This window comes from Hyposmocoma kahamanoa, unplaced genomic scaffold (genome assembly GCF_003589595.1).
Source record: "Hyposmocoma kahamanoa isolate Upper Pololo Valley unplaced genomic scaffold, ASM358959v1 65, whole genome shotgun sequence".
Taxonomy (NCBI): domain Eukaryota; kingdom Metazoa; phylum Arthropoda; class Insecta; order Lepidoptera; family Cosmopterigidae; genus Hyposmocoma; species Hyposmocoma kahamanoa.
The window spans coordinates 6,405,023-6,417,095 of NW_020653853.1; the positions used below are offsets into that span (position 1 = coordinate 6,405,023).

The following is a 12,073-nucleotide window of genomic DNA, read 5'->3' on the forward strand; positions in this document are numbered from 1 at the left end:
ACCAGATACATCCTAAGAGAAATACGACATGATATATTGTTCCAAGAGTAAACAGATTTCTACTTCTACTTCGGTGGTCTAACGGTTTGTACCGTGGACGCTTGAGGAGGTCCTTGGTTCGATTCCCGGTAGAACCAATTTGGAAATGCAGATTAAATTGCAAAGATCTGAGGGACACTGCCATTGCGCTTGTCACCCTGACACATAAGTTGACAAGTCCCATGTACCTGCGATTTCACCAGCACACGTACCCTTCAAAACCGTAACCCAGTAATGCTCACATTACCGCTTGGCGGCAGAAATAGGTAAGGTGGCAGTACTTCCCTGGATTCTTTCACAAGGAGCTCTACTGCTACTACTAATTGGTTCTAGGTTGTGCCTTGAAGTGAATTCCTTTGCTCTGGTACTTATAGTGCTAGAGGATGTAGCCTACATTCCTTAGTTTTAGACCAGTAATTGCTGTAGTTGTTTGGCATTATTATTATGAGTAGATATTTAACAGAACAAGATTTCTTTATTATACTATTTAGTACAGTCAATTCGGGTAACTTTGAATCGTGGTGTAACTTTGAACGTAGTTGCGTAAAAGATTTAAAAATTTATTTTATGTATGGCGATCTTTTATTTTTAGTATTGAAACTGTTTAAATCGGAACAAAATTGTTAAACGAAAGTTATGAAAGAAAAAATTAATGTTAAATTGTATTTTTTTAAACTTTCGCGGTTTTTTCTTGGCGAAAGTAGTTTGGTGTGATTTGTTGCTCAGTTTTAGAATCGGAATTAAATATATAATTCTGAATATTGACTGGTAAGTTTTGGTTTCCACACTTAAATAGAGGTTTATATATCGCTTTTTTAAAGAATAATTTAATTTGGTTTTGTATTTACGCGTAAAACGAATTAGATTTTGACGACGTTACCAAACAGAGAAATTTGGGTAACTTTGAATGTGTTTGACTGTGTTTTTAGAGAAGAGGGTAGTCTGTTTCCAGGGAGAGTTCTAAAAGTTACTCCTTTGGAAATTACTGTCTCAGTGCTCCAAAAATGCTTTTTAGGAGGTTGGTCTTGGCCCTCTAACGTTGAGACATGTCAAGTTAATAAAGCCGATATTGTGAATATTATAAAAGAGCAACAGCTATCTAGAAAAGGCGGCCGTATTTATATGGATGACGACATTTTATTCAAGGAGTGGGGGTGAATAGATTTTTGTTATGTATTTACTTTGCCTAAAATAATTGTTATAGGTGATTCATTTTGATCTCGTTTGATAGCTAAATAAGCGTAGAATTTATTATTAAACAGAAAATTTTCATTTTTATTCGCATTAATGAAAAAATCTAAAAAAAAACAAGTTTTTCATTTCAACTAAATTAGTTCGTCTCGTTTTATTATGGCAATACCAAGTCAAATGTAGTTTTTGAACGCACTGTCAGGAATATTTGGACAGATTCACATCTAAAAAATATGAATATGTCGTATAATCTTACACAAACTGTAAAATATCTAGAAAATATACGGTTTCCATATCGAAGGATAATCTTATTCAAAGTTACCCAAAATTCAAGGCAACTTTGAATGTGACTTTTGGAGCAAATCTAGACCAGTTTTGTTGAATAATTACTAAATTCCTTGTATAAAAACGAAAAAAAAGGCTTAAAAGAACACTATTCAGTTAATAAAGTAATTGTTAAGAAACATAATTAAATTTGAAATTATTAGAAAAACGCAAAAAATGTTCAAAGTTATCCGAATTGACTGTATTTTTTTAACTCTCTATGCCAATTTAATTTATTTGTAAATCTGTACAAAAAACATTCGTCAAGAAATTTTCTGAAATCGTAGTACCTTACCCCCATATCAACGGTTGTAGTTGGCGAAATATTATTTGCGCCGATTCGTCTTATCGCTTCATCTTTAGAGTGCAAACAACTAGCTTAAACAATTACGCATTGGCACTTAATTCCAAATCTATATGCGGAACTAACTTTGTTAAATTAGTAAGAAAAGAGTCGGCTGTCGCTATTTTACGATGTACCTTAATGAAAAAAAAAATCTGACGAGTAAATAAATAATTCAAAACTAGATTTCAGAAAAAGCATATAACGCACCCATGCAGACCAAGGTCACTAAGTCCATGTACGTTTTAAGTAAAATAAGTGTTAATGGTTTTATTACTCTATTGTAATAGAAAGCATAAGTTGGTAGTGTTATTTGTAAATTAATAACAACCTCGCAGAACTATATTATTAATATCATAAGCAACAACTTTTGTTCCATGTCTTTTTACAAAACATAATTACCGAAAATGAATTTTGAAGTATTTTTTTGTACTATCTGACACTTTTTCGATCTATATTTGGTAGTAAGGTAGTAAGTTCAAACGTGTAAGTGTCGGCCCCGACCACCCCCACTCGCGCTCCGGCGTTTTACGCAGAGTTATCATGTTTAGAGCGATCTGTTTAAATAGTGTTATTTTTTCCGAAAGTCGAAAGTGATGAATTATTAAGTCATGCAACAAAAGTTGTAGTTTATGATGTTTTAATATAGTCAAGCGAAATTAGTGTTTTATAAATAACCCTGTATAAATTTGGTGTGATAATAATATCATTTTGGTGTTACCTCAGCGATAGTAATGGCCTTCTTATCAAATTTGTGAATGAGTTCATTGGCAAGCATAAGGTAGACCAAGGCCTCTGTGTCTACGTTAAGGCCGTAGTATTCATCGTAGTGACCCGAAAAACCTTCGCCTATACCGCGACTGTGGTACAACATAGACGTTACACCGTCAAATCTGAAACAAAGGTAGAAAGTAATAACAACAAAGTATAAAATATAGTTATTTTCACAAAAAAAAAATGAATATTATAGTAGTAAAATCATCATGGTATTCAATGAAATAAACATTGCAATAAATATAGCGACATCTCTGTCAGTATTCTGGTATCAGCGGGTCTAGTTCTGTTCTCCGTCAGGTCCGAAACAATTACGTCAAATAAGTAATACTCGACCAAAATAATGCGAATGAAACTTCATACCCGACACTATCTTCTGATTAGGTCGAGTATTACTAATTAGACATTAATTGTTTCGGACAAATATCGGACTGAGAACAAGAAGAACGATACTACGTGACTGCGTCCACAACGAAGCTCATACGTACTACACATGTCAGTTTTACGATGAAAGTAATGTCAATTCGATACGAAAGCTGCCTTTTGACATTCCGGATTAAGGACTTAAGGTGGATTCACAAATTGCCGCAATTCTATTGTGCCTCATTTCTGTATTGTGAATCTACCTTTATGTCAAATCTTTCGTATCGAAATCACCGTTTCGATACCAAGTTAAAACGATGGTCATTGCTTCGTATTTCGTGGTACACCTCCTGGTTGAGTGAAGAAACTTTCGTAAGTTTATCACTGATGGTGCTACGGCAATACAAATGTAGTAAGCACAGAGATACTTGTAAGGTTTGCTGACTCGATCTGTAACCTCAGTTGGTTAACAGCGGTAGAGACGGTGAGGCAACAGACACTAGTTCGAGTCCAGTTGGATTGAGGGAATTTTTATTTGTGTTTGCTCGAGCTTTATAAAAATAACAAAATGATACATGCAATAGATTTTCGTCGATGTTACCTGAATCCGTCAAACTGATATTCTTCTTGATACCATCTGAGATTTGACAACAGGAACCTCAAAACTTCAGTTCTGAAATGGTGAAACAGAAAAAAATATGATTCTTGTGCTGCAAATATTGTAGATAAAAGCTTTCCGTGCTTTCTGCTGTAGCAGAACTCTTTTCATTACAAAATTCTACATGTATCAAGGTGGTACATTGTACAATAAGGCTAATAAATTGTTCATATTTACCACACAAGATAGGAATGCAAAAGGGTTGTTTCTGGATGACTTCAGACAGTCAACTACGACAGGACTGAGGATCGCTTCTGATGTCGCCTACTACGTAAATCTTTGGAAATGTTGCGTTTAGTTACTCACTTCCTACTTTATCACTGCACACACACTCTCTTTCTCTCACACGCACACAACCGCTCGCACGCACGCACGCACGCAAGCACGCACGCACGCACGCAAGCACACACGCACGCGCGCATTTCGTATTTTTAGTCAACTGATTTAACTTTTCTTCATTTTGCCATCCCTCACCCCATAGCACAGGTATCACCTAGTTTGGGATCCTGTCTTCCAAACTTTCACTTCTATTGTATTACCTACATCTTGTATTTATTGCGAGAAAAATAAACGATTTATATTATTACTATTATCATTATTACTACTTGAGAAGTTGGGTAGTCTGCAGACTGTCATGATCCTGGTTATAGCATTACCAAATTATTGTAATATCGAATTTCAATAGTATATTAAATTTCAAGTCAAAATGGGATAAATGGAAGTAAAATAAATATTCATTTTATGTCCGAGATCTGTACATTAAATGGAAAAACCGCTGAACGATCATCAAACATGGCTAAGAATCTTTTGGATTAAATTCGTCTTTAAATGAAAGAAACCGCTTTAGGATCAGTCCTCTTTTGCGTTGGGAGTTAAAAAGCGCGTCCTTGAAGCCGGATACTTACTCAGAATAATTGAAAAGCCGGCTGTCCCACAAACTGTGAGTTCCACGAGGTCCGTCGTGGAAGTAGCAGGAATTAGTGCCATCAAACTCATTGAGACCATCTAGGGTGTTCTTGGAGGCGTGTGAGTGTACCACATCGAGTAATACGTAAAGGCCAAGTTCATGCGCTCTGTCGATTAGCCTTTTCAGTTCACAAGGAGTGCCGTAACGACTAAAAGAAGAAGATTCATTACCAATTTCAGCTATTAATCGGAGTTTGAATTAGTAGAGATATAAACGAGGGAATTACACGATTTAATTCCGCCTTTAATCACAGGGGGGACTAGACGTAGGCTAGGGTTCCACCCCTATTTTGATTCGCATGAAGAGTTTCATTTTCACATTTATATGGCAGACTTTTCAAGGAGAGTGTGAATAGACATTATTTAAGTGTGCATGCTGTATCGTCGATCTCATTGTCAATTTCCATCAGGTGAGATGAAGGTTAAATGTGCACTTAATTTTTTAACGAAAAAAAACTGACGTATAGTGTTGGATCGACTCCACTGATTTCTTTTATTTTTTCCATCCTCTAAGCCACTGATTCACTCAGTAGACAGATTATACCTTTTTAATAAATTATAGGTTTTAATTTTTAAAAGAAAAAAACAGTTACGGTGGTGTTGCTATGGAGGGTTGTTTGTAGCCACGCCACCTATTATTAATACTTGTAAATGCAATAAACTTTTTATCTATTTTTCAGAATTTATATTATACGAATAAAATAAGAAATAATTATTATGGAAATAATAATTATTTACTTTAAGAAAAAATATACTTTTAAGTTAAACAACTATTTACAATTATCTATTTCATGTCATAGCCGTTGGGATATCAACGCTCATTCCTAGCAAAGTCACTTAACTACCTATCCAAATAACTAACTATACGAATATATTGAGCTCTAGCACGGGAGCTTGTGGCTTCAACTGCGTGCAGTGAGTATCGACTGCATGCATTTTAAATTTCGACTGCGCGCAAATAGTCCGTCTCATAAGAGCCTTAAGCAGAATTCCCATGGAAAACTTTTTATAATACCTTCTAGGCTTCAAGTATTGCACGTTTATGAGGGACAGACTCGATGATATCATGGAATCTCTAAACTTTAACCTAAGGGCGCTTTCCATTATGTCGTAACTTTTAATTTATCATTGGACGACAGTCGCGTGTAGTCCGGTCCCATATCACTACAATCTGTCGTGACTGTGTCGTGGACGTACATTTTATCGTTGAACCACTGTCATGTCTAGCTGTTCCCACTAGATTGTGACGACAATTTATCGGTTCAAGGCGCCTTGTCGTTTGCACGACAGATTCGTTTGTAGTTGCGATTGTCTGTCGTAACATTTTTATCGTGACGTTTTATTTATAGTGAGATGACTGTCGCTCTAGCTCTTCCCATTGCCACGACAGTATGTCGTCGTAACGACAAAAAAGTCGTGGACGACAATTAATCGTGTTGTACTATATGTCAACAACTTCATTTAAATATACACGCCACGACACTTTAAACTGCACGACTATCTGTCGTCACGACATGATGGGAACGCGCCCTTACTGATTAGAATAAAGTAACTAAATGATACTTAGTTTTGTCAATATTTACAAGTATGAACTGCTCTATTTCTAGCTATATGTTTCTATATATTTAATCTAAAAATCACCTGCTAGCTGCAAAGAAACTTGTGACTTGGTACCCGAAAGATGCATAATATGCGTGCTCCATGATGGCCATAAGTTGAATAGCATTGTAACCTGAAAATTTATAACAAAAAATCGAGTCAAATTAAATTACTACTTATACCTGTTTCTTTATATACCTAGTTATTAATTAATTTGCGTTCGATTGCGAACACACAGATCTAAATGTGTAAGCGCTAGACGATCGATATCGTATTTTTTGTAGATCGACACGAGTCGATCGTAAAAAAACGAGCAAATCTATTCACTCACGTTCTTACCTTGTTTTTTAATTCTCGGAAGAATATTTTCCCTGAATTCGTCGTACGTGCCGACTCTACCCTCAGATGTTGCGATTCCGACATGACTCTCGTAGATACGTAAAGATGCAGGGCGATTCACTTTTGGATGTTTGAATTGGTATGCCTGTAATATGGATTTTTCATTTTAGATTTTCGGCGATGATGTTAAAAAAACAAAATACTAATAATAGGTTTATGAATGTCAGCCACATTTTAGCTCTATCACACTCCGCTTTGGAGAAGATAGTTATCGAACTTTTCTCGTTACGAAATATCAAATATAAAATAAAATGGCTTGAGCTAATTAAAAAACTCACGCACCTTTCATACATAAACCAATGACTTGAAAGATTGTACCGTTATGTAGGTATGTATTTAATGGGATTTTTATGAGACTGTACATGGGCACACTACAACACAACACAATGAAATAATTACCTATTACGTTTAATTAAAATTTTGTATAGAGAAGTTTTGTTATTGTTACTTTTATAATATCAAGTGACGTAACGAAGAAGTCGTGCGCCAGATAGTAAGCTACACGCCTGTCTATAACATTTGCAGTACCATTCAGGACTTTAAATCGCAAAGATTTGAGGGGCACTGCCACTGTGCCCGCCACCCTGAGACGTAAGTTGACAAGTCCCCATGTGCCTGTAATTTCACCCTTACCCTTCAAAACCGGAACACAGTAATGCTGACATTAGTGCGTAGAAATAGACAAGGCGGCAGTACTTTGCTGGACGAACTCTTTCACAAGGAGCTCTACTGCTACTAATGCTAGATTTCAGTATGAAAAGGTCTGAAGTGAAGTTGTTCTATTTTGTAAATGACATTTTCTTAAGAAATTTGTATAAATATTTTACAATGCTATTTTCAATCAAATTCTTTTGCTGCAGATTTGTAGTGGTGTCGTAACCAAATTTATTTCGTGCTTGTTGATTTTAAGAGCAAAAAAAAAACAGATTTAACTATTATAAAAATAGAATTATTAACGAAATAATTGAAAGTGAGACAAAGTCAAGATATGTCAAGCTCACTAACACTTAAGAGTTAATACTACATCAGCTCGAATTCAATTTTTTCCTCTACTGAATTGGTTCTATTGCGCGGGTCGAGCGGCAGGGACTGCTGGCTTTATTTCATAATTCATTCTTTTACATACTAAATTAAAGCCATTTGAATCTATGTCGTGTTACTATATGTGTTCCATTTAGTTCAGTTGATATAAAAAAATCATTGGTAAAGTCTTAGAATAATAACGCATAGAATGATAGTTTCATATCAAACGAACTGTCACAAGTGAGGCAAAAATCAAATTCATGTAGGCTAGTTTTAGTAGTAGGTTAATTTACGGTTTTAGTGAATATTTATATAAAAATACAAGTTGAAACGCGTTACTTCCTTGTGGAATGTGATGTTAGTATCTATTTTATGTTTGTCTGACGTATTTTTACACTCATTTACCGCATATTTCGTCATTTTAGGTAAAATTCTTGAGCTGTTCGCGGTGCAATTTGACCTTGAGCACTGACGGCCCGCCCGCTCGTGTAGGCCCTTTGGGAGCGCTTCAATTTGCCTCAAATAGCGTGTGCGGACTAGGTTTCTATGCTTTATTATTCTAAGGGTAAAGTACCTATAGAACACAGCAGTTTTCTTGTATCATTTCGAAGTAAGTTTGTGTTTTTTTTTATCGTGAAAATGTTTAACAATCGTGATTTCACACCGTATATTAATGAGTGTATATTAAAGGCGCCTTCAAATTAGACGATGCAAAGCGCTGCAGTGGCGCCACTGCAGCGTATCTACAGATTCTAAGATTTAACATCAACTCTATGTGATTTGTGATTAGAATAACCCAAAGTTAAATATTACCTCTTCTGGCCTGTAAATGAATTGCTGATAAGTAAATCCTTCGAAAGGTTTCACATAACTGGCCCAAGGAGATACTCGATACAGGTGCTCGTTGACGATGATCTGCACTCTGCTCTGGTGTTTGAGAGGACAGCTTCCGTCTGGATTAGGAGCTATGTACAGCTCCCATTTGCCGAACTCTAGCTTCTTGAATGCATGGCTTCTGGAATTCCAGCCATCTGAAATTTAAATATTTTTTTGATTGCGCTTTAATTCATGTAGGTACTGAACGGAATGTATCGGTTATTACAGGAAACTTGGAAACTATTTAGAACAAATGATAATGTAGTTTAGATAGTTAAGGTCCAATTTAATTAATAAAATAATATTTTAACACTTAACTATTGTTTTGGATCTAAATACCGTTACCTAGGTATATTGTTTTTTCATACAAACTAATGTGACAATGAAACCTGGGGGTCTACTCTCGATCTCCGTCCGAAACAATTACTGTCAAATAAGTAATATACGACAAAATTAAAAGACAAGTACCTATCCAGTATGAAGCTTCATTCGCATCACGCGTCTTTTCATTTGGTCAAGTATTGCTTATTTGGCAGTAATTGTTTCGGACGGATGTCAGACGGAGATCGAGAGTAGACCCCTGTGACGGACCAGAAACGTTGAAAAAACAATAATCGTGATCTAGATCCGTATAAAATAGTTCTATTTCCAATCTGTAACAATCGTGATAACTTAAGAACTCGATATGAATAAATTAACATTTTGTTTCTTGTTAGAGGTAAAAACAAAAAATGTCAATCGGGAGTTTCTAGCACGATAGCGGCAATAAGGGCGCGTTCCCATTATACGACGTAATGGGAACGCACTTTAAAAAGACTGCTTGGAATTGGATAACGATGGGCATTTGTTGCCTTTTAGGCTGCAGAAGGTGCTGGAAATATATCTATATATAAAAATAAAATTGTATAAAATACATACAAAACTGAAACGCGAAACTCCCAATCAATACAGCGCGTTTACAATTGCCCGGTTGATGGAGATGAAGTTTTAGTATATACCAGGTACAAGGTCAGAACTTACTAAACTCTCCTTGTAGATGCATAGAATGTGCGCCGGGAGCCCATTCGCGCCACGTGACGCCTCCGTCAGAGTGGTACTGTGGTCCGAAGTATTTGTACCCTTGTGTAAAAGCATCTATCCCTCCTTCCCAAGACTCCATTCTGTCCCATATGTCTTTAAAGCAGCCATACCTTGTGGAATAAATTACGTTATATATGTAGCCGTGCACCTAGTAGTAAATTTTCTAATCACGAAAGAAAAGTGAGAAAAATCATTAACAAAAGGCTCCGAAGATGAAGTTTTCTAAATCCACATACAGCTACAAGCACAGACATCTGTGGCTACAAGTCATTTGTTGTCCGTGTAAAGGCCCATTTAGATGGAGAGAGTTTCTCGCACGCTTCGTGACGAAAACTCGTAGGCGATTATCGTAAGCAATAATCGCCATAAGATTATCGTATCATAATATAATATAATCATAATAATGTTTACATTCAGGCAAGAACTAAAATCTCGCCTACGATTATGTCATACGAGATTCCTAAGCAACTTAATCGCCTCCTCGACTGTTTACACAGAGAAATATGTAGTAAGGAGATTCTTGCTTACGAGTTTTCGACTTGTCGAAACACGATCTCGTATGACATTTTTTCAAGTTCATACGATTATCGTACAAATCGGTTCGAATCGTTTTGAGTGCGAGAATCGCCATTCGAGTTCAGTGATTACTGCGGTATTGACTATGGACATATCGAAATGACGCAAAAATCATTCAAATTTGGAACTTTGATAATATTAAGTTCATTGCATTGCAGAGAAATATACATTTTTTTATTTATGTTTTTTAAATTTTAAACATTTCTTAATCCAAAATTTTTTTCGTTCTCGTTTCATTAATTCTTGTCTTAGAAAAGCAGTGATAATCAAAACACCCTCGCGCACTGCACTCGTGGTAGAAACGGCTGGCACAGAAACTCGAAGTACGATTTTTGCTTTCGAGTTCTGTTTACACGGAGACGTTCAATATTGAAAGGCGAGGCGATTATCGCTCACGTGGACGGTCGATAATCGCGAATGTTTAAACGAGGCAAGTTTTTTTATATTCTTTCGATAATCGCATCGTCGAGACGAGAAACTCTCTCCATCTAAATGGGCCTTTACTTACTACTAACTGTACAACTAAAAGCGCTAGAAATACTTATAACGGCAGTACTGAGGTTCTGCCATATAATAATATCTAGATCTGGGTTCTGCGCAAGGAACACTACCTATTTTAATTTACTGATTTACCTGCATTTTTATTTTAGATTTCCTTATTTAAATGGTACCTACTACTAATCTTTTTTATATTACTATTGTAAAAACTGACCTCAATTGTAATCTAACACCTATTATATCGATTTGGATGACGATAAATAGGTAGATAAATAGAGTTAAGCACAAAACTGTTACGTGGAAGGTAGGTGAATATTTAAATTGCTATTGTTAAACTGCCTTAGAAGCTGCTTATCAGAATTAGGCGGCATACTGGTAGGTACGTAAAATTCCATACCTACCTATATTATGTAGTACAAAATAAAATTTTTGTTGGTATGTCAATGGTTTTACAATATTTTACTTTCATACAAGTTGAATGTAACTAGCGTGTTTTGTTACATGTTGTCGTCGTGCACACAGCGTGAACATTGTTTTTAAACTTTTTTTTAGAGTTTCGCTACAATGACCTTTCATTTGACATTGAAAAGGTCTTTGAAAGCAAAGCGCTTCAAAGCGCTGCACAAGTTAACAAGAAGTTACTCGCCACTGCATTGTAAATTACCTACACTTAAAGATTTAAGTTTTTTATAATACAGATAATTTCTAACGCACTACCTTTATATAATAATTACATTGTCCAATTACAGTAATATTTGACATTAAATTCCGCTTTAGAAGCAAGGCACAATTTTGTTAGTCAGTTGATAATTTTATCGACAGCATTAGCCTGAAAATTTAAGCGCTTCAGCGCTTGATTGCCAACGCTCCGTAAACAGCGAGTTAACCTCAACGCAATCGCTTTAACTTTGTTTTAACCGGTTACGTAGCACGAGTAATTATAATTCACTATCAAAATGTAAAGGAAAGTTACCTGCGTCTGATTTCTCTCTCGTAAGGTTTCAAATAGCCGTCCCTTTCGAGTAATTTGGCTAACTCCGGGACAGGCACCTCCATTGGGTCCATGGCTGAATAGTTACCACCCATTCTATCTATGTAGATGTTTATAAAACCGGCTCGAAGTGCGCACGCGCTTCACAACCGCGCGGAACGATGACACCCGTTTGAATGATGCGATGCGTAACTTAAATAAATTTCGTGATATTTAAATCCAGTTTCCAGTAGATATACACTTATATAATGTTACCCAGATTAAAATGATTGTGACTATATTTTAAGTGTTTAAAAGCGGGTAGTGAACTTTGTAAGATTAGGTACCTTCGTATCATTTTATTATAAGACAGTGGTAGAATACTTTTGACCTT

General features: G+C 35.9%; 1 protein-coding gene across 1 annotated transcript in view; it reads right to left on the reverse strand.

Annotated features, from left to right (window-relative positions):
• LOC113231251 (1,4-alpha-glucan-branching enzyme) overlaps positions 1-11,848 on the reverse strand; it is a 17,668-nt gene extending 5,820 nt beyond the window's left edge. Inside the window, exons 1-9 of the mRNA XM_026465482.1 lie at positions 11,683-11,848; positions 9,576-9,745; positions 8,493-8,710; positions 6,597-6,741; positions 6,300-6,390; positions 4,598-4,807; positions 3,636-3,707; positions 2,619-2,790; positions 4-12 (exon numbers count right to left, since the gene is read on the reverse strand). Of these exons, the coding sequence (XP_026321267.1) occupies positions 4-12; positions 2,619-2,790; positions 3,636-3,707; positions 4,598-4,807; positions 6,300-6,390; positions 6,597-6,741; positions 8,493-8,710; positions 9,576-9,745; positions 11,683-11,795 (1,200 nt within the window). The 5' untranslated portion in view covers positions 11,796-11,848. The remainder of the gene's footprint in view (positions 1-3; positions 13-2,618; positions 2,791-3,635; positions 3,708-4,597; positions 4,808-6,299; positions 6,391-6,596; positions 6,742-8,492; positions 8,711-9,575; positions 9,746-11,682) is intronic.
• Between the last annotated feature and the right edge of the window lie 225 nt (positions 11,849-12,073).